The 22,786-nt window shown below is 42.3% G+C and overlaps 1 protein-coding gene across 1 annotated transcript; it reads right to left on the bottom strand.

Annotated features, from left to right (window-relative positions):
• Nucleotides 1-2,848: 2,848 nt before the first annotated feature.
• On the bottom strand, nucleotides 2,849-22,780 carry phb2a (prohibitin 2a). The gene is made up of 10 exons (XM_083781571.1): nucleotides 22,721-22,780; nucleotides 21,710-21,842; nucleotides 21,516-21,600; nucleotides 19,371-19,450; nucleotides 19,042-19,226; nucleotides 15,619-15,748; nucleotides 13,192-13,295; nucleotides 7,465-7,542; nucleotides 5,311-5,393; nucleotides 2,849-3,189 (listed from the first exon to the last, which is right to left on the bottom strand). Exons 1-10 carry the CDS (start codon nucleotides 22,739-22,741, stop codon nucleotides 3,162-3,164), a joined length of 927 nt encoding a protein of 308 aa, XP_083637697.1. The 5' UTR covers nucleotides 22,742-22,780; the 3' UTR covers nucleotides 2,849-3,161.
• Nucleotides 22,781-22,786: the final 6 nt, after the last annotated feature.

The raw sequence follows: 22,786 nt of genomic DNA, 5'->3' as shown, positions 1-22,786 counted from the left end.
AACAGGTTCCTCTGGTTTGAACCTGATGCATGGTTTAACCACTTGCATGTAAACCTCATATGGTTTAACGGAGTACCTCAGGCCTCTATACTGGTGTATTTTCTGTTTCTGGGGAAAGCTTTTGATGAAAATGGCAGGTTGACAAACTCACAGCTATTTACTGTGACGGCTTTCCCCACAATATGGGGTAGTAGTTAATGATTTGGTTGCCATGTAGATTTTTTTTTTAATCAGCCTCGGGTCCAAATGGGTTTAAGAAAACTAAAGAGATTACAGTATATCCCAGTTAAATATCATTCAAGAAACCCACATGAAAGGATTTGTTTCCAGAATATATGTGACCTTTATTCACACACTCCAAACTCAAATCACACTGCATTACAAAAATTGGTCTTTGTAAACACTGTATAAACGTGTATAATTCTATAAACTTGTATATGAACTGTATATGAACACTTTGACACAAATACTCGTTGGAATGAAAGCCTGCTTGTGTTGTAGGCCAATGCCTATACCATACACCTCGTCGTTTCCATGGTGTCTCGTGCCAGAAATAGCCGATCTACAAGCTCAGAATGCATTGGCGACGCATCGTGAGCTTGTAGATCGACTCAGCGCAAATCAGGCTTAACGGTTTGATAAGCGAGCGCGAGTCGACACTCATTGGCCTCGCTGCTGGTCTGAACACAAGCACGTCTGAATGGAGCGTCTGTTTCCCCCAAGTGTTACAACACAACGAAAAGCCACGGCATGCATGGAGGGTTCTGTGGTTGACTGAAATACGGCCGACAACAATGCCCCGAGTTCTCAAAGGACTGTACTTTGTACCACTGCACTGCAAGTTCTGCACTGTATGTATCCTTCACTGGTACATAAATGTATGGTCCAGTCTTGGTACAGGGGAGGAACCCCGCTGTCCTCAATGTTGCAATCAACCATATAAACTATACAATACATTGAAAATGAATCGAAATTTGGCTACAAGTCAGTGGACCTCAACCTGTTCTTGAATGTTGAAAAGTTAAGTGTCCCATCTGACACGGCAGCCAAAGTGTTCAGATGGGACCAAACGTTGGGCCCAGTCCCACAGGTTGAGAACCACTGGTGATTTGCTGCAGTCAGTGTGAAAACCATGTGCGCATAACGACTTTCGACACGACCGCAGCGTAGTTAAACCAGGTGCAGTGACCAGGTGCAGTGACCAGGTAGTAACAGGTGTAGAAATTTAGCCATTTAGACCTGACAAAATATATATATATATTCAAAGATTTGTGCAGCATTTTTTCAAAAAATAGCAGACCTACAAAGCTCGTGGCGTGCTATGAGCTTGTAGATCTGCTATTTTTCAATAGCTAAAGTAGAACATAGGTAATGCTTATACCGGTAGTTAAAACACCAAAAGCGGTTCCCGTCCAGAATGGGTTAACCAGGTGTAGTAACCCCTTTCCATGACGAAAAGCCACCATACGGATCCAAGCGGCAGTAACTAGAGCTTGCCGAGCGTTGGAATGTTTACATGAAGGTCATCTAAAGAACTACAGCTGGAGTACTCACATCAACAATAATATAAATTACACATCAATATCTTCTATACAATATATAAACCATATACACTTCTAGTCTACCTGTAGCAAGACTTTTTCTTTTACAGGCCAAAGACATATACTCGCGTAGTTACTGCCGTTGGGACTTAAAGGACCACTTCACCACTTTTCAACCTATCTTCATATAATAGGTCCTCACTAATAATCATGATAAAATGGCACGATTTCTTTCTACTCAGTCTGTGTCTCATAGGAGGGCTGTGGGCAGTTTAGAAACCGTCTTCCAGTGACATCATCATTAGGCAGATTATTTTTGAAACAAGATTTCTTTACACAAATGTTTAGATTTTCATTATTGTGAGAACGATGGCTTCCATTTTCGCATTGCAACTTTTCAGGAATAGAAAGCCTGCAGTTTTTATTAGCTTGTATTCCCCATCGATGATGTCACTGGAAGACGGTTTCTGAACTGCCCACAGCTCTCCTATGAGACACAGACTGAGTAGAAAAAAATTGCGCCGTTTTTTCATGATTATTAGTGAGGACCTATTATATGAAGATAGGTTGAAAAGTGGTGAAGTGGTCCTTTAAAGAACAGTGTACCTCCTACACAGTAAAAATCTTCTGTCTAAATTTATAACTCTGAGAGAATACAACTGGAATCAAACTGATCCCAAATGTTACTGGACGTTAACAATTATATAATTGACGCAAGAAATGCCTATACCTGTTTTATTAACACATTGAACTTTAATCTCCACCTTTTAAACAAGACACATGCATTGTAATGACGTTCTAAAATCCATACGGTCGGTCCTTGCATTTCGACTGAGCCACGCTGAATGTTAACAGCTGATTGAAACGCAGCCAAATGCAGTGTGCACTCACTGCCCGGCCTGGAACACCACGGAGGGTTTCTCTTTAGCGAGGTGAAATGCAAACGACGAGATAAAGTATTGTGAGCTAAGCTTCTAGTGGCAGGAAATATAATTATGTAATTGGCGGCTCCAGTAACGGGTCTAATAATATTGAATTATTCTGTTCCATTTGCAGGCTGTCAGAGTTAAATTGACACGCAGGATCTTATCGTGTAAGGACGCGACACAAAGAAGCTTGGGTCAGACAGTATACAAATACACCAGCACAGCATGGTTTCCCAGTGCCAGTACGGTACAATATGTTAGACCAGGTGAACACTGGTGAACACAGGTGGAATGTGGGGTAGAAGTCTAGAGCAGGGGTTCTCAGCCTTTTTAGGTTGTGAACCTCAAAACAAAACTTATTTCAACTGGGGACCGCCCCCACCCTGACAAGCACTTGGAATTGTAGGAGTCAATTATTAGTAATTGAGGCATTACATTTTGCTTGACTCGGTTCCACAGAAAGATTGTGACAATAGCCCGATCTCCAAGCTCACTCGTTGCGAGGCGTTGTGTGCTTGTAGATCGGCCATTTTCACAATCTTTGCCCCATTCTTTCAATTTGGCCAACCCAACCCAAATATTGAGAACCCCTGGTCTAGAGGGTAGGTCTAATGTGCAGTGGAAATACTTCATGAATCATGTCAGTGTTGTGTAAGGTGGTTGACTGACTGGATGCAAACGGAATGGAAATCCTTCAGGCCTCCTTCTTCACTGACTGCAACCTATAGAAAACAGGAGAGAAACACAACCGTATATTCACAATGAGACGAAGCTTGTATTGTACAATAATATATTTTTCTAAAAATACCTGTAAGATCAAATGGATGAACTTGAAAATACAGCAAAAAACTGAAGCGAACACACAAAAACAAAATGGTCAACAAATGCTTTGATTAGCTGCTGGTATGTTAGGCTCTGAGGGCTCTGTTTTGCAGCAGGATAAATGGGCCTTAAAACCCATTTTGGGGCGGGAACCCCTTTTGGTCTAAATAGCAGATCTACAAGCTCGTAGCACGCCACTCAGTGGCACGCTACGAACTTGTAGGTCTGCCATTTCTTTTTAATCGAAGAACGACTGACATAGAAACATAGCTTTTTCGGAAAACTGTCATTTTCAAACAGACATTTTTTAGAATCTGATCTCAGGTCAAAATGGGTTAACTATGATCGGTCAACTGGAACCTTTTATTTAATCCATTTTCCTCCCTTCGTGTGGAAACCTCATACTGCATGTCCAAAGGTGTTACTTTCCAGGTTTCAAATAAAAAAAATGGCAAAAGTAGCAAGCTCAAAACGTGTCGCTTCACGACACATTTAGCTGACATTACATTTAGCTGAAAAAGCCTTTGTGATGATGAAGGCTTGCAGATTCAATCAAGTGTTTTCTGGGGAAGTTGGAGCATTTTTTTAACCTCATGTACATACTGTATCTGCTGTGTATTCTCCCTATCTGAAAACCAACAAAAATGGATGTAAACCAGTGATGTGACGATGAGGTTGATTCCGATATGATTACAAGCGAAGGAAACAAAAGGAATAAAAAAAAGACATGCATCTACACGCCGGTATTTACACATAGCATAATCATCCAAAATATTTATGTACATGAGATTTTGAAATAACGTGCATGGGCATAGGAGCATGGGCATAGCAGCATCTCTTGATTTTCAAGAGGAAGAGACAGCCTTAAAAAATTAAAAATAAATAAAACTGCATGTAACAAACCACCATTCAGATGACCTATTATTCTATTGTAAAAGTCTATGCCTCATTGCTTCTTCGAGGGTTCACATGGTATAATTAGCCATTTCAGTCACCTTTTTCTGTTCCGATAAACACCTTCTGGTGGCGTGTATTTAGATTAGATTAAATGTATTGACACTGCACAGTATACAAATACTTTGTCTAGCCAGAAGTGCAATACAGTAATGAGAGAATAAATACACCTTTTGTATGAGAAGTGCATTACCGTTTCTAGTGGGATCCATTTGTCAGTTTGCCTAAGGTCAGATTCTCACCTAATACTTCGGTAGACTCAGATCCGTATGGGCGGGGAAATTGGGATTCTTGCCTATTTAATTGGCTGCGGTTTGCCTTCACACTGTCATTCGCAGCAATTGGAAACGCAGCAGGGGGGACCTTTATCAATGTGTTCCATTCATAAACTATAGCCTACAAAGTGAAATCTATGGTGATAAAATTACACTCATAACGTGCATGTGTCGTGCCGTCTGGGACCCCCCCCCCCCCCCCCTCTCTCTCTCTCTCTCTACGCACGCAGCCGCCACACACTGTTCTTTTGGGCATGCATGCGCTGCATGAGCGCACTGAGTCCCACACAGTGACAGCACTCCATGTTTACGGCACGCACAGACAGACAGACAGAATATTATGTAGGCTATAATACACTGCAGTGTTTTTATGTGTTTTCTTAAGCAATTGATTAATGTACACGTCCTCATTTCGATCAGGGCTTCAGTCTCCTTATTGTGTTCAGCTCCTCACCCGCCACATTATGTTTGCTTCATTTCCTTTATTTACTGCGGATTGCATTCACACCTGCACCGAATCGTAGTCAAGTGCGATTCGAAGCGAAAGCGAAACCCACGTTTTTGGGGGCGGAGTAAAATGTGGTTATTTGCTGCGCATTAGGATTCGAATGAGCCTTCACACCTGCCAAAACGAAGCACACTTTCTGACAATGCGCAGCAGGATTCGTTTTAATCGCAGCAAAGCTCTCTGGTATGAATGTGACCTATAAGTGAAGTTCCAGAAGTGTGAACATGTTATTTGTCAAGACGGCGACTGTGAGCTTTGAGACACTTTCACATCACACAACTCACTTGTTAAAGCGGTCGCCGTGGTCTGTTAGGTTGAGCATCAGGTTTTCAGCGCTGAGGTAGACTTTGTTCTGAGACTGCGACAACTACAGGTCGGAAAGAGAATGACACGGACAAGGTTAAGACTTTTTAACTATACTATTCATCAGGTAACGATTCAATTCTACCGTGCATCTCCATTATCTACTGCACATTAATCATGGTAATGCAAGCAGGCAGATACATATGATGAACTATTTTATGTACAAAGTACTCTCCTTCAAACTCAACGTTAAATTGAATTGTAAACCAAATAAATGGTCCAGTCTACCCATTGTGAAAAAGTTCAGTCCTTAAAAAAACAAAACAATCATCTATCTGATGTGTGCTACCGTATGGTATTCACACCAATAACAGTAAACGTCTGAGTACACAGTCAAATCTTTGTTAATTTAGCTGTAGAGTGTAGAAATAATTTAAATAAATATAACCAAATGGACCCGTGAAGCCTTGTCGCATGGCAGTGTCACATTGTGTAACTTGTCTGTCTGTCTCTATCATAGTTATTGACTTTGCAACAACAGTCCCAACCTCTCATACATGATCATAGGGCGCCATCTAGTGGCTCCAACGACTCCAACACAACTGAACATCCAGGCTGATCAAGTGAAATCAAGGTGAAAGGCCACCTGAAAAGATAGTTTTCAGGTGTAAAGACAACATTGCGGGTGTCTTTTGAGGACAAATTAACCCATTCAAACCGGGAAAGCACCCGTGTGACCACATTAACCATTATTTTATACGTCGTCTATTCAAAAATAGCAGATCTACAAGCTCATCGTGCGTCACTTCGTGCTCACTATGAGCTTGTAGATCTGCAATTTTTGAAAAGTTGTGCATATTTGTGCAACTCTTTAGTTTGAATATACATCTTTACATCTAATCTTTGCGTCTAGATCGTCCCTGGAACAAAATATTCTGAGATGGGGGCCCACAGACAAATGCATATACTTTTGGGGGTCCTTGACATGATAGAAACATAAACTTGTTTTTTTTAGATTTTAGAAGACATTTGTTAAATTGGGTCCTCACGTCTCTAAATGGCTCAAGGCTCTGTGTTTTCAACATAAGACCAGACACGTTATGACGCTGCATATGATCATAAAACTATCACTCTTTTCAGTGGTATCCAGTTATATAAATAAACAGTTATGTAAATAGGAGCTGTATAGTGGACACAGAGTTATATCATAATATATATATATATACATAATATATCTAGAGAGCGGAGTGACAGCCCCACCCCCCTCTATTCACTTCAATGGACGTTGCTGGTCGTTTTGAAGACTGACAGTCATCCAGGTAGTACCGCTCGAGCGTTGATATGATTGGTTGGCAGCCTCCTATCATAGTACACCTCACGCTGTTCTTGTGGTACCTCTAACGTCACGAAATGTATTCATGAATCTAACCTCGGCCCAGCTCACCTGCAGTACCAGTTTAACCTCAGCCCAGCCCGTCTGCAGTACCAGTTTAACCTCAGCCCAGCCCGTCTGCAGTACCCAGTTTAACCTCAGCCCAGCCCGTCTGCAGTACCAGTTTAACCTCAGCCCAGCCCGTCTGCAGTACCCAGTTTAACCTCAGCCCAGCCCGTCTGCAGTACCAGTTTAACCTCAGCCCAGCCCGTCTGCAGTACCAGTTTAACCTCAGCCCAGCCCGTCTGCAGTACCAGTTTAACCTCAGCCCAGCCCGTCTGCAGTACCAGTTTAACCTCAGCCCAGCCCGTCTGCAGTACCCAGTTTAACCTCAGCCCAGCCCGTCTGCAGTACCAGTTTTGCCAATTACCGTTGCTGGCTTCAACGTTGCCCAGCAAGTTCTGCCGTTCTGGGGGCTTGAGTGGACACAAAGGTCATGCTAAGGTCACTGGTTCTTAACGCTGGGGTCCAAAAGGTCTGATCTTGTGGGTCCATTTGTGGATTTTACAGTGGAGAGGGACCTAGAGCCATTTTTAATGGGGGGGGGGGGGGGGGGGGGTGTGTGTCCTGTGGCTTAATGGCATATCGAACTGGGGCTCCTTGAAATGAATGAGGTTGAGAATCACTTCTCTAAAGGTCCATCTATCTATCCATGGCTAATCTATGGCTGGTCTACAGGTTGGTCCATGGCGGCGGTCCTTACCGTCTTGGCGATGGCTTGGGCCGCCCGGATTCTCCGGAGTTTCAGGTAGCCGGGGTTCTTTGTCACGGCCTCACCCAGCTGTTAAGACACAAGACGACACAGGCAAAGAGGATCAAAGGGTGTCTGTCACACACACATGAAAGACCGGCTGCTTAGCGTGGCATCTGGTAGTCATCAAGAACTGCCCTCAGGATATGAGTGGAACCGGCTCCGCTGGTTACAGTCACTGTCACACACGTTTGTATTACTATAATTTGTGTAACGTATTACATTTTAGCCCATTCTGACCTGAGATCAGATTCATACGAGGTTTCCACCGGACACACACTGGTCTGATGAACCCATTCTGACCTGAGATCAGATTCTAAAAATGTCAGTCGCTCTTCGATTTTTCAAAAATAGCAGACCTACAAGCTCGTATCGCGCCACTCGGTGGCGCGATATGAGCTTGTAGATCTGCTATTTTTAAATAGCTAAAGCATAACATGATGCCGACACCAAAATGGGTGCCCGGTCAGAATGGGTTAAGACAGCGATTTTAAAAGTTTTGTTTATTTGCACATGATTAAATATAGAGCAACGCATTTAAATGTGCCCCCCAAAAAACAAAAACAAGGGTAAGCGCAATGCTGAAGCCGAAGATAGCCGAACTACAAGATCGTCTATTTTTGAGGGTTGCGAGCCCCTCCCATGTCCAGCTTTGATGGCTTGTGTAAACACAGACATTGAAGACAAAAGTGAGGACGCAAATTGTGATTGGCCAGAATGAGATGAAATATGATGACGGATGATAAGAGTGCCCATCACTTCACGTGGATGTGATTTTTGTATAAATGTAGGCATAACTGTAACCCTAGCCCCTAAACTTTAAGCACACACACACACTAGGCCTAACACACACACACACACACACACACAAACGTGTAATCTCTGTGACAGTGGTAAACGACACATTAGTTTAGAACTCTTTTGTTCCTTGTAAGGAAAAGCCAAGGGGGCGTGACCTTAGCAGGACCAACCAGTTTGGAAGATAATAATGGCCCATCAATCAGTCGAGGACAACAGATATAGGCGTGTGTGTGCTTACTGTAAAAAGCATATAAACATTAATAAGAGTCTACCAGGGAGAAAGGGAGAGGCAGAATGCGTCATGAAAGCGTCGCTGTGCATGGGAAACTGGAATAGATTCCTTGGCTGAAACCTGGTGTAGTTATGGTTATGGTTATGGTGTAGTTGCTGTCGGGTGGAAAACTTCTTAACCCATTCTGACCTGAGATCAGATTCATACGAGGTTTTCGCCGGACACACACTGGTCTGATGAACCCATTCTGACCTGAGATCAGATTCTAAAAATGTCAGTCGCTCTTCGATTTTTCAAAAATAGCAGACCTACAAGCTCGTATCGCGCCACTCGGTGGCGCGATATGAGCTTGTAGATCTGCTATTTTTCAATAGCTAAAGCATAACATGATGCCGACACCAAAATGGGTGCCCGGTCAGAATGGGTTAAATAGTGAAAATAGCACGATGTGGCACATGAGCTTGTAGATCTGGTATTTCCACTACTTTCATATGGCACTTGTGAAGTAGGGATTCACAGTAATTTACAAATAAAAGTAAAAATATGGAATATGCAGATACGAGGTGTGTACATTAGTTCTGCATTAATATTAGATGGGGAAATAAGAGTAGGGCTGCGTGATAGACTAAATCAAATGTCATGATACTTTTGAACCATCTTGATATTGATGCAACGATAATATCGTATTATGATACAAAAATAAGGCAGTTCAGTCAGTGACACTTTTGCCATATCACAATATTATGATGTACAAAATCCTCATATCACAACCGATAGAATACGGATATATTATATTGTATTGTATATTTGTCCAGCCATGGATATCCACACACCATTTTCAATGCTCCCAAAGTGAATTAAGTGTAAAACCTTTTGACATGATGAAGACCATTCTGGTCAAAACCAAAACATTGTACATTTAATAAATGCCACTATGGGAGGATGGAAAACAGTGTGCGAATATTCTATTTCTGATGGAAACAGCCAATAGTGAGAAGAATTATGTTTCTGGGTCCGTCTGTCTGTCCCAACCTTGTGAACATAATATCTCAGGAAGGCATTTGGGGAATTTCATGACATTTGACACAAACGTCCGCTAAGGACTCAAGGATGAACTGATTAGAAGTAAGTGTCGCGGGCCGAGGTCACTGAAGGCAGACGTCTGTCCTGAACGCAATCTCAGGAATGCCTGCGAGGGAATTTCATAACATTTGGCATAAATGTCCACATGGACTGAAGGATGAAACGGATTAGATGTGAAAATTCCTTCAAAGTCTTCATTCACTATTATACTATAATTGTCTCCGTTGGGTGGAAACCTCATAATGTCCAAAACTGGTACTTTTTAGGATTCAAATTAAAATATAGCAAATGTTTTTTGTGACGCTGTCATATGATCAGGTACGGCATTAATTTATGAAAAAACACAAAAAACGTAAAATACGGAGAAAGGGGGTTCTGCCAGACAGCAACAATATACTCCGGATAGACATGGATGTGAAAGAGGATCCAATCGTGATGCAGTATTTCTTAGTTGTTTTTTTATCCAGTACCTTTCTGTTTGGATGTGCCACTGCCAATGTGAAATATTAGACATAAGACAGCAAAATGACAAAGACGACAGTGGTTGAAGCATTAACTTCTTGCTGGGAGTGTAGCAACAGGAGCTCTGAATTAACACTTTGTGTGCCCAACACGTCCCCACACGTCTTTAGAATTACCCCCCCTAGGAAGCCCATGACATCTGGGGACATCATAGGGTCTTTTTGATCTGATCTGATGTGTGGTTGAAACATGATAGCTTTTTTTTATATCATGGTTACAAACTCCTTTAGACCTGACCTGTGTTAAACCTATACGTTGTTAGAACATAACATTTCAAGCTGGCCAGCATCTGTTCTGTATCACATTAGTTGCTGCAATTTATTTACCTCGGTTAGGATTTAGAAGGCATTCTTAGTTAGTTATTCATTTTTAATTTACGTCCTCTCCTCCTGTTTTTTTTGAGTGCTTGGATCTTTTCTCCTTTCCTCTGGAATTGTTCCCGTTGATTCTAGAAGCACCATCAGTATACTTTTTTTATATAAAGAAAATAGCTCTTAAGCACTTTGGTTGGCTTTTTAGTTTTTCAGTTGTTACATCCCTGATCTCCTTTGCTCAGGAAATAAAAAATAAGCAGATGGGAGGCGATCTGCAAAATGTCCTCCTCTGCTCTGGATCTCATGTTTTATGCGTGTCCTTACAAGGTTGTGGGTCACATTGAGGCTGTAATGAAACATTTAGAAAATGGGTAATTCCGATCCTTGCTTTTGACAGGCTCAGGCCGTTGTAAAATGCTCCATTAACACACAACAGTGACACCGACAGTATTTCTATGCCAGACAAATGTTTTAAAAAATGTCCAATTTCGCTTTGATTTTTCAAAACAGTTATCGATAACACTCAAGCAAGAAATAGGCCATCCATAGTGTATTGATTCATTTCACATTTACAGGTTGCCAGTTCAAATCTTTGTTTATAATCTCCCATACAGTTATAGGGGGCCCGGGAGATGGTATGAATCTAAACATACTACAACATATTATAAAAGGGACTACTTTATTGTAGTATTACTTATTCTTGTACTGAAATGTTTCATAAAATGAATAATTTGGGATTGGGGATATTTCTGGGATTTTCATGTTACCATATTTGGTAATCATTTTATTAAAAAAAACAAGCCATACAAGGCTGTAGTTTACATTGGTTTCATAACAGCTGAAACTTAATTCATACTTTGTTGTGCAATGCTTGTTGTGCAATGCTTTTTTGCACCGGGAATAGCAGACCAACAAGCTCACACGACGTGTCGGCACACAACGCCATTGCACTATGAAAGCGTGAATTAGGCTTAAGGGGCATTGTTCGGAGCTCCATGGAGTGTCTAACAGAGGCCCTTAGCGGTTGTAAAACCACTTTAAACCACATGCACTTGGAGCTTATTGCTCAAGGGCACAGTCACACACACAGGTGTCGGAAACAGACGTGTCCCGTTCACATCCTTTCCATGGGAGTGAATGAGCGGAGCTTCCTGTTGTGGCAAGTTGAGGACATGTTTCGTTCGGTAACAAGACTACTCGCCCCGTTTCTGTTTTCCTCCCAGAATTTCCCCCAGTGAGGTGGTGGGAGAGGCTGGACAGCAGACGGCTGGACTTTCACTAACTATAAACTTTCATGACAGCAGAACAGCCTAAGTACAAATATAATTTATGAAAAGCTACTACAGTGAAGTCTGATCACAGAAGTTGTTGTAGGATATGTGGGGATTATCTGACGAGGTACCATTTGAGGGGGCAAAACCTTACATATACTAAACAATACTAAATTGTTTATAGGTTCAATATAAGTCAAATAATATAGCCTTTCCACAGGAGTATCTTTTTATATTTTTCCAAAAAGAATCCAAACAGCCAATAGCATATTACAAAGTTATCCCCCTCACTGGGGAAAATTCCGGGAGGAAAAACGGGCAAGCACCGGGGCGAGTAGTCCAGTATTCTTTCGTTCAACGCATGTTAGTTCAACATTGGTGAACTTCGACCAATATGAATAAAGCACGTGGTCGACCCCCACTGGGTAGTGTTTCGCTTAGTTTTCCTTCATTGAGCCAACTACTCCAACGTACTGTAATAAGTCAAATGAGCGACAAACGAGCAATTCATGTGTGACCAGTGACCCAACAGTAGAAGACTGTGGTGGTTGGACTCGTCAGCTCCCAGTGACCACCAGTAGAAAAACTGTTGTTCTACTCATGCATCTACATATAACAGTATACTAAGGTTGGCAAGGAATATCACAGTACTAGCCATATTTTGATTATCAGTTCAAAAAGGAGATGCAAAGTTCCAAAATTCAATAATGTCAGACTACAGGAGTCCGTTGATTTTGAGGTTAAACTAGAATCTGGTCAGGGGGGGCATTTTGTTTATGTATGCAATTATTTGTCTTTTCTTTGGTAATGTCAAATGTGTGTATTACGTGTTGTATACAAGGCTGCTGTGTCACAAAGACACATTTCAGTGAAAGCTGATAAAGTAGTATCATATTGTACTGGGCAGCTTCCAGTGGCCGACACAGAATGCAGTGGTTGTGATTGAAGTAGTGTCATTAATAGGGTGCTCACAATCGTGTAGACAGACGGGTTAGTTGACACTACAAAGTGTTACATGTGGTGGTGAATGTTTCTGAGGGACAGCTCACCATTAGCTGCCTCTACATTTGGTGGTGAATGTTTCGGAGGGACAGCTCACCATTAGCAGCCTCTACATGTAGTGGTGAATGTTTCGGAGGGACAGCTCACCATTAGCAGCCTCTACATGTGGTGGTGAATGTTTCGGAGGGACAGCTCACCATTAGCAGCCTCTACATGTGGTGGTGAATGTTTCTGAGGGACAGCTCACCATCTTAGCAGCCTCTACATGTGGTGGTGAATGTTTCGGAGGGACAGCTCACCATCTTAGCAGCCTCTACATGTGGTGGTGAATGTTTCGGGAGGGACAGCTCACCATTAGCAGCCTCTACATGTGGTGGTGAATGTTTCGGAGGGACAGCTCACCATCTTAGCAGCCTCTACATGTAGTGGTGAATGTTTCTGAGGGACAGCTCACCATCTTAGCAGCCTCTGCTTCTCCTTCAGCCTGGATGATCTTCCCTCTCTGGTCCTGTTTGGCTTTCTCCACGTAGAACTGGGCTCGCTGTGCCTCCTGCTGGGCTGGAGGGGGACAACACACAACAAGGTTAATGCCATGACAAAATATAATGCACAGAAACACAGCCAGATCACTACTAGGGTAAAATCCATATAGCCTGCTAGTTCACCAAGCCACTAATATGAGTTTGAACACAAAACAAAACAAAAAAACCTGCATTTTTATTCAATGTATCAGCACATTGCAGTACTTGGCCCTATTTAGGGCAAAAAGTCAAAGAAAACGTCCAAATTATTTGAAAATAGCAAAATTTACAATAGCTGATTGATAAAACACCTGAATAAATGTCCAGGGCTTAAAAGAAAATAGACATTTATAATTGCACAAATATAGTAATATTGTTACCTCATGATTCCATTTTACCATACAGACAAAAAGGAATAAAATGAAAAACATCTCCGAATATAATAAGGAAAAAGCAATTATATAATACTGCTTTCACTCTAGAGAAGTTGACGTTGAACGAATGTAGGCTGGTGCTTAGCCAACATTTACCCCTATATGGAAATATTGTCAACAGATGTCTAGAATGCATTAGAAACATACTCATAATGGATTACAATCTGCAGCCTTTATACCTGATCGTACAAGGCTTCCCATCTATAAATGCACTGAATCTGTGTGTGTGTGTGTGTGTGTGTGTGTGTGTCTCTCAAGCACCGTCCGACTTGACGTGTGCATCACTGGGGAATGTATTATAATTATAGACACAGCCTTCATAGAAAGTATTACCGAAATCATAATACATACAGCTACAAGTCATAACTTGTTTCATGCTTTTTTTTGGCTCATCCCTAATAGCCAGTGTTATTTATTTAGAAGTCGTGCACCCTAAAGCAATCCTGGCTATGGCTTAACCCATTCTGACCTGAGATCAGATTCACACGAGGTTTCCGCCGGACACACACTGGTCTGATGAACCCATTCTGACCCGAGATCAGATTCTAAAAAATGTCAGTCGTCCTTCGATTTTTCAAAAATAGCAGACCTACAAGCTCGTAGCGCGCCACTCGGTGGCGCGATATGAGCTTGTAGATCTGCTATTTTTAAATAGCTAAAGCACGACATGATGCTAACACCAAAATGGGTGCCCGGTCAGAATGGGTTAAGGTTGACGACAGAGTACAGCATCTTGCAATGGGTCTGGTCCACAAGATCCGCAAACCTACACCAACAAGATACCCATTCACCTGTCTAAATACGTCCTTAATGTCAACATGTCAACAAGTCCACTCCACACCCACAACACCAGAAGGAATTCAACAAACCATGTGCAACACAGATTCGGCATAAACAAGGGATCTAAATTAATTTCGCTCCCATGCCACCAAAATGTGGAACGCCCTACCAACAGTCAATGAGACATGCGAATCCCTTGACTCCTTCAAAATCTCTCAAAAGGGCACCTACGGACGGCTGCAATTCGAAATTGGCCGCCGTAAAATCTGAATCCCCCACCCACCCTTTCCCCCCCCCCTCACTGTATATGTATATGTCTCTAAATGCTATGATGAATTGGACATGGTGGACCCTATTGTAAACTAGTGTAATGCTTTATGGTGTCGTCCACAGTTAACTCTTTTTCTCCCTAAGTTCCGTATATATATATATATACATATGTCGACGCTAGGTGGCGTCTGTCTGTATATATATATATATATATATATATATATATATATATATATATATATATATATATATCTCTCAGTGGGGTGTTGAACAGGAGGAGTAGGATAGTGGCGATACATCCGCAGAGCTACCAACCTGCACACATTTTGTGTACCAACCACGCAATTCTAGGCATATAGACACCTAGAATTGCGTGGTTGGTACACAAAATGTGTGCAGGTTGGTAGCTCTGAATCCTCCCAGTGGGTGCTCCTCACTGGCAGGCGAGCCAATGGCAATAGGGTACAACAGCAGTGACAACACATTAAATAAAAAGATGTGGCATTGTGTTGTGGCTGTTTGAAATTGACACAAAGCACAACAGCACCCTCTGGTGGTGAAAGGTAAGATGACAGTGAAGGTCAAATTGTAATGCTGTGGATTGAGACTGTTCACAATGCATGGAATGCCTCATTGTCCAGATATATAGAAAGCAGAACGCTATACTAGACAATAGAACGAAGTGTGCTTTATCTTCACAGATAAAAACACAGCCGAGTCGTGTTTTCAAACTACTTTCTCACCAGACTGTTGCATTTGCTCTTGCAAATGCAACGGCTGGCGTAGACCTATAGGCTGGTAATCCAGCCTGACAGCGTGTTGTCGCGGGTTCGAGTCCCGACAGCAACGATTTCCACTGTGAGGTTTTGATCTTACCGACTTGTTTGGACTCCACAGCAGCTGTGTACTCCTTGCTGAAGCTGAGCTCAGTGATGGACACATCGTCCAGGATTATGTTGAAGTCCTTGGCTCTCTCATACAGCTCTCGTCTGATCAGCAGTGACACCTGGGGGGGGGGGGGCACAACATAACAGAGGGGGGGTTTCAGACATCAGTCAGTTTCCACATCAAACCAGACCCCCCAAATAAAAGACTGATTGAAGTAGAGTTTGAAGTCATAATATTGTAACCTGGTTTTAGTACTGAACTGCACTAGTCGGGGGAGATACAGTAAGAACTATCATTGCTACTATTGTACACAGACAATACTGACAAAAAAAAAAGAAAATGGCAGTTCTACAAGCCCACAAATGCATTGACATTTTGCAAGTTTATTTTAACCACTGTTTTTTTCATGTTTTTTTTTTGGCTTTCGCCTTTATTTTATATATTTTTTATGGAGGGACAGACAGTAGGCTGACAGGAAATGTGGAGAGAGATGGGGGGGGGGGGAAGACATGCAGTAAAGGCCATCGGGATCGGGAGTCGAACCCGCGGCACCCTGCCAGACTGGACCGCTGAGCCACGGCCCAGGCCATTTTAACCACTTTCAACCTGGCATCCCTATACTGGCATGTCAACGTGGACAACACCAGCCATGTCGCCTGAACATCTGGCGCGACGGAACAGAAAAACAAACGGCACTCGTTCTCAGGTGTAACCATTCACAACAGATAACTAATATTCTAAACCAAAGTTTTATACAGTGGATTGGGGTTGGGATCCGAAACCTAAGGAATCAGATCCAACATTGACGAAACGGAAACCGGTTCTATCCCATTTGGAACCATTTCCCGAACTGGTTTTAGCACTCTGTCAGAGATGGGATGTGGACTTCAGGTCAGCTATACAATTACGATAAAATGTAACGACCAAAACAAATGTAGAGTACAAACTACGGGCTATTTGGTTCCATTTGGACATTTTCAGAGTTATACACCTGCAAAAGGTCAATAAGTAACGCAGAGGGTCCCTGGACCTCCCATTGAGAACCATTAATTGAAGGCATTGAAGGTAGGGGTGGGCGATATGGACAAAAGTTTTATCACAATATTTTTTCAAGCACACGATATTATCACGATATTTTTGCGCGCGTTTTTTTAATGGTTATTTTTCAAGTTACTTAACAGTACAAGGTAACAAATTTAAGAAATACCATTTAGACTGTATTTAGACATTTAAATACCATGAGAAACTCCTCATCGGTATGTGCACACACACACACACACACACACACACACACACACACAACTATTATAATGTAGCTGTCAGCAAAAACAGATTGTCGTCATTTTTTTATATTTTATGTCTTGCAAATGTATGCTCTACCATACTATAGCATCACACAAAAGCAACAGAAATAGCAAGCTCTGCTTATCGTCTCTGTCGGGTGGAAATCCCATGTCCAAAACTGTTAAGGATTCAAATTCAAAAAGGGCTAAAGTAGCAGATCTACAAGCTCAAATCATGTCACTTCACTCACACATCTCGAGCTTGTGGATCTTCTACTTTTGGTGCTTTTGTGCGACGCTGTATCAGTGATGTAAATAGGTTTTCAATGTAATGGGTCCCGGGATGCACAGGTGGTCATTCAAATGAGTCCCAAAAAACTGTTATGAGTCCCATTTGACCTTTAGTGTGGTCAACCTTTTGAGGGCACAAGGCCAAGTGCCAGGGCATGAAGGCCATCAATTAAAACAATGATTTTAAGTCCCCGGTCATCATTATTTTAGCTTAAAAGGATGATTACAATTTATTTAATTTAAAGGCGAACATTGGTTCAGAACAGTGCTTCTTAAATAAATAATCACAGCTTTAAATAACAAAATATAAGTAGCTACTGTTGTAAAATAATGTAAACATGTCTGTAACATGGGGTCCCAGTGCAGAGATGAAAATCATAATGAAATGGCCTGGGACCCTGTCACCCTGGGCTAATTCATATACATTTAATTTGGGGGTCCTTGAAATTAAAATGGCTGAGGATCACTGGATTAAACTGAGTTCATTCACAGAAAATACAATGACAGACAGCCTACATTCATTTGTATAGCCCTATGTTTCTGTTCTGCCTCGTCTGTTTTTGTTCTGATATTGTCACAACTGTGATTGATATGTTCCTTGTTTTTAATTTTCTTCTATTGTTTATACTGTGCAAATTGTTCAGCACCTTCTAACTTTGTTTCTTAAGGTGCTTTATAAATAACATTTAATTTTACTTACTTACATAACTTTTGAATGAGGGCTTGGTTTAGAAAAGATTATTTTGTGCTAAAGTAATATATTGAATAACATGTAGATGTTAAGGCTAAACTGGCATATGGCATTGTAGGGGTGCAGGACTGAGGACTCTGGAGATAAGTCAAGTGTAAAAAGCATTTTGTACACTTGTGTGCTTATAAACATTTACCACGTTATGTCCGCATTGACACAGAAATGAATGATTATTAAGCGAGCAACGCGTGTACAGTGAGCGCGCTCTGGTGCTTGGCTACTAGCGTTTGGCTAGCGATATTAGCCGTGGCCAGCGTTGGCCAAGGCCAACGCCAGGGCTCCACCGGGCGCGTTGCGTCTCCTTCGCGTGCGTCAACAAACGAACCGGTTCAATTTTAATGGTGACGGAGACGCGACGCAACGCGGGCAGTGGAGCCACCCTTCATTGATTAAAAGGGGAACATTCTGTGACAGTGATGGAGACGCGATGCTGACGCGCCCGGTGGAGCCCCGGTGTAATACGGACAATTTACTCTGTCAACTAACGTAGCAGACGATAGCTTGGTAAATGGTGGAGGAGTCCTGCAGTCTATGCCGTTGCGTGGTGTTTCGTGAGTTCATATCCATGAAGACGAGTCACGTTGGTCCTAACACACGGGCTCTGTCTGTGTGACAGACATGGAGTTATTTTTGGGAACTATAACACGTCGTGACGTCGCCCTTCCTCGACATGAGCCGTGTACTACATGAGGCTACAGCTCATGTCATGAGCTGTGAGCGCAATGCTGTTTCCCCCTCTGCCTAGAAGAAAGGGGGCGGGGACTTTATGAGTGCTGAGAACTCAACAGAGTTATAAGCAAACCACGCCGTCCATTGGGGTGCCGTAGCAACGTGTGGTTAGCTTCTTATTGTTATTTTTTTGTGAACGAAACCGTCGTACTGCAGAAGTGAAAATGACGGCATAGAACTGCATATATAGAGTGTGCATTCACTGTCTGAAGCAGCACATTTATCGTGACGGAAAACGATAACTCTAAAAAGCCATATCGTGGAGACGTTGTATATCGTCAAGACGATAATTATCGCCATATCGAACACCCCTAATTGAAGGCCAAAATGATTTGTCCTGCAGTGTTATACGTGTACCTGAGCTCTCTGTGTGATGAGCTGGGAAGCATTGAATTTGGCCACCACACTCTTCAGAACCTCGTTGACGATGGAGGGCAGGACTCTCTCGTCGTAGTCCTTCCCCAGACGCTGGTACATGGCCGGCAGGTTGGCCGCCTCCGGGCGAGACAGCACGCGCAGCCCGATGTTCACCATCTGAAGATCTGGACCCCAAAATCATCCAAACACAACAGATCCAATCAGGGTTTCAGCTAGGCATTTTCCTGGCCAACAACATGACCAACATTTTATTATTCCGTCACCTTCTACTCATTTAATTTGACAGAAAGCGGGACAGCGTGTCTCACCTTTACTTCCTGTCAATGAGGCGATCTTTCTGGGCCTGGCTCTGATGTCATAGATGATTGGATACTGGAACCACGGTATCCTAATAATAACAACCAATGCTGCTTAATTTCACAGATTTGCTTTAAATCATTAAACCCAAGGATTACACAGGTCAGCAGAGAGAGAGAGAGAGAGAGAGAGAGAGATGTATACAACCTAAGAATACAGAACATTGAGCAGCAAGTCCCGACTGCCAAGGCAAAAACTATTCTATACTGTATGTCAACAACATCATAACACCTTGAGGTCAAATTATCAAAACAATATTACAAAAGTCAGATTTTCTCTTTTCCATTTTAATTTGATGATTTGTTGTTGTTGAAACTTGAAAATATAAAGCTCTATAATCTGATACTAATCATTGCTGTAGTGTGTTAGTTCAGTAACAGCGGTCTCCATATTTCTATGGCTCTGCTTTAAACAGAAAATACATTTTCAAGTGTATTGCCAGTTTCATCTAATCAGGCGAGAGAACCAATCAGCTTCAATTTGATAGCATTTCAGTTTTGTCTCATCTCGTCTAATGTTATCATTTTAATAGTTTATCCTGAATCATGTACTGTACGAGTTGAATTCTCTCTCAGCTCTACTTTTCTGCCGCAGTGTTCAAAACATCATCCAAACAACCTGGGACAAATCTGCGATGAAGGATAGGGAGGAACTTTTCGGATGAATACTTAGATTTTGCTATGAAACATTACTATTACAGTAGCCTGAGCTAACGTGTTAAGTTTCTGGTCTAGAGGGGTGGGTCACGGCTGAGATTTGCGCACGCCCTGATTGGATCTCACCGATCTGTCCGTCAACCATGGCCCCTCCTCTCCCCCCCTAGTGCAGCGCTACGTCACATCATTTGGAGCGACGCCCACCCGGAAGCGGTGACTCCCACTTCTAGACCAAGGCGGCCAATGCGTTCCTCCAGGCTTTCAATTTTTGCACCAACGAAAATGAAAGTCTGGGTACTGAGGCTACAATTACAGTCGATGGGTTTACAATAACATTACTAGTGTTACCGCACTCTTTGCTGCATCTTCATAACCAACACTTAAGCCCCTTGCACACAGTCTTAGTTCTGTGCACGGGGGGGGGGGGGGGGGGGGGCACACCCTTGACCTTTTGCACACCCACTCAACGAGTGGCTGCAACTGCACATAATTATTTCCCAATAAGATTCCTGTGTTTTTTTGGAGACGTGGAAGCTTATTGACCAATGAAATGCTTGCATATTACTCTGTGTGCAAGGGCCTTTAGCATTGACGTTTTATTTCTATCCCTCAGATGTGAATTAGTTGGCAAATTTTACAGTCAAACCAAATTGCTCTGGACTCAGTCAATACATTAGCCAAGTAGCCGGAGAGACAATGTTCTATGTTTGGCAACATTACAGCTGTTGAAGTAATCGACCCAGGGCAACATCAACCTTGAGAATGGCATTAAGGCATTATTAACACCCCGAACGCCCAGGGGTATTTGGAACCATTACATCAGGGCGCCCCCCGAGGGGATCGACAACAACGGGAAGTATGATTACTTCTAACGCGACAAGCGTCGGGACAATCTTTGGTTAGAATTGGAAGCATCGATTTAGAATCTAAATCAATGCTTCCAATTCTAACCAAAGATTGTGTAAAATTGTCTAAATTTTAGAGCAAGTGTTATTCACGTTTTAAGATTTTTCCTCCCATCCACTAAAATGGAGGGGGACCACTTTGGAAGACGTCCGTGGATGTTGCTCAATCAACGCTACCAGCCGGTAGACTGAGGACTCCTTCCTGTCAATCTTCACTTTAAACTATCGATAAAGGCAGAGAAGCCAAAAAACATCTTTAACCCATTCTGACCGGGCACCCATTTTGGTGTTAGCATCATGTTATGCTTTAGCCATTGAAAAATAGCAGATCTACAAGCTCATATCGCGCCACCGAGTGGCGCGATACGAGCTTGTAGGTCTGCTATTTTTGAAAAATCGAAGAACGACTGACATTTTTAGAATCTGATCTCAGGTCAGAATGGGTTAATCAGAACCAGTGTGTGTCCGGTGGAAACCTCGTATGAATCTGATCTCAGGTCAGAATGGGTTAAAGACGGAACCCTCATCTTCCTACCTAAAATGGAGTCCCTCTGTCAGAACTGTGTCCATCTGCATCCCTCCAATCCTGTTAAACACGATCGCCCTCTGTCCGCCTTCAACTGGAGACACAGAGAGAGAGAGACGATGCAAGGTACAGTAGCCATGAAAGAATCTGTCACGATATAGGTACAGTAAATAGATCATCATCATAATTCCCATGATAACAACCTGTGTATGTGGCTTCCTTGACTCCATAGGCCAGAGCTCCTACTCCTATCAGGAGCTTGGCGCCAAGCCCCGCCCCTCGAGGACCACCTGAAGACATCCTGCCTGCCATCTGCCTCAGCTGCTGTAGTAAACCCTGAGAAAAGGAAACATTATACATTTGATAATTGTAGGCACGTGAACACACATTAATCCTACACTGGAGACCGACGGTGACCACACAGTAAACAAGAGAAGCCATGAAACAATAACCTGTGTTCCAATAGATCCAATTCCAGTTATATAGTCATTGTTTTTTATATAAAACTGCTAGTACAATGAAAGAATCAACAAAGTTGAGAGATACAATGATTCTGCAAACAGCCCAACAACCAACATGCTAAGCTTTTGGCAATTAAGGTTAGCTCTGGTGGTCCATAGGCCTATGGGGCTACTGTCAGGGCTTAAAGTCATTAAATAACCCCTATGAAATCTTCAGCACTGAAATCAGTATGTAATCCTCTCCCTTTTAAATGTGCAACTCATATTGTCCATGTCGTTTCTTTAAAATGCTTATTTTTCAAATATAAACACATGTGCAGTCTATGTAGACTGAATTTGAAAGTCATCCTCATGAAATATGCCTCGAGACTCATCATGCACCTCTTAAAAATAACATAACAGGCAACAGCAAATTACGTTATTTGTTTTCCTTCTTTTTAAATTATTATTTTCGCCTTTTCGTTGTGCTTTTCAAAACTCTCTGAACCATTGCATTTCTTTTGTATTAATTCAAACTAAATAAACATGCGTAGAGACCAGAATGATGAGGATGCATTTGAGATGTTTATCATTTAATTCTAGTGTTGAAGTTAGCTGGCTGCTAGCTGCACAATATTGCTACAGTAAGCCTGTAAACATGTGTAACTTTACATGACAATGACAGTAGTAGTCGTTCACATTGTGTGGGTCAGTGAACTAAAACAAACAGTATCATATCCTGAGCGTTCAATATTATAATTACAATTAACTTACAGCGGGATCTTTATTCGCCATGCTGCTTGCTGAAGTAGCTGTTGCAAACTTGCAGACGAATTTCAA

This window comes from Protomyctophum parallelum, assembly GCF_964188405.1.
Source record: "Protomyctophum parallelum genome assembly, chromosome: 14".
In the NCBI taxonomy this organism is placed as follows: Eukaryota; Metazoa; Chordata; class Actinopteri; order Myctophiformes; family Myctophidae; genus Protomyctophum; species Protomyctophum parallelum.
The sequence above is the reverse complement of the archived record's forward strand: the minus strand, read 5'-3'. Positions and strand labels throughout refer to the sequence as shown.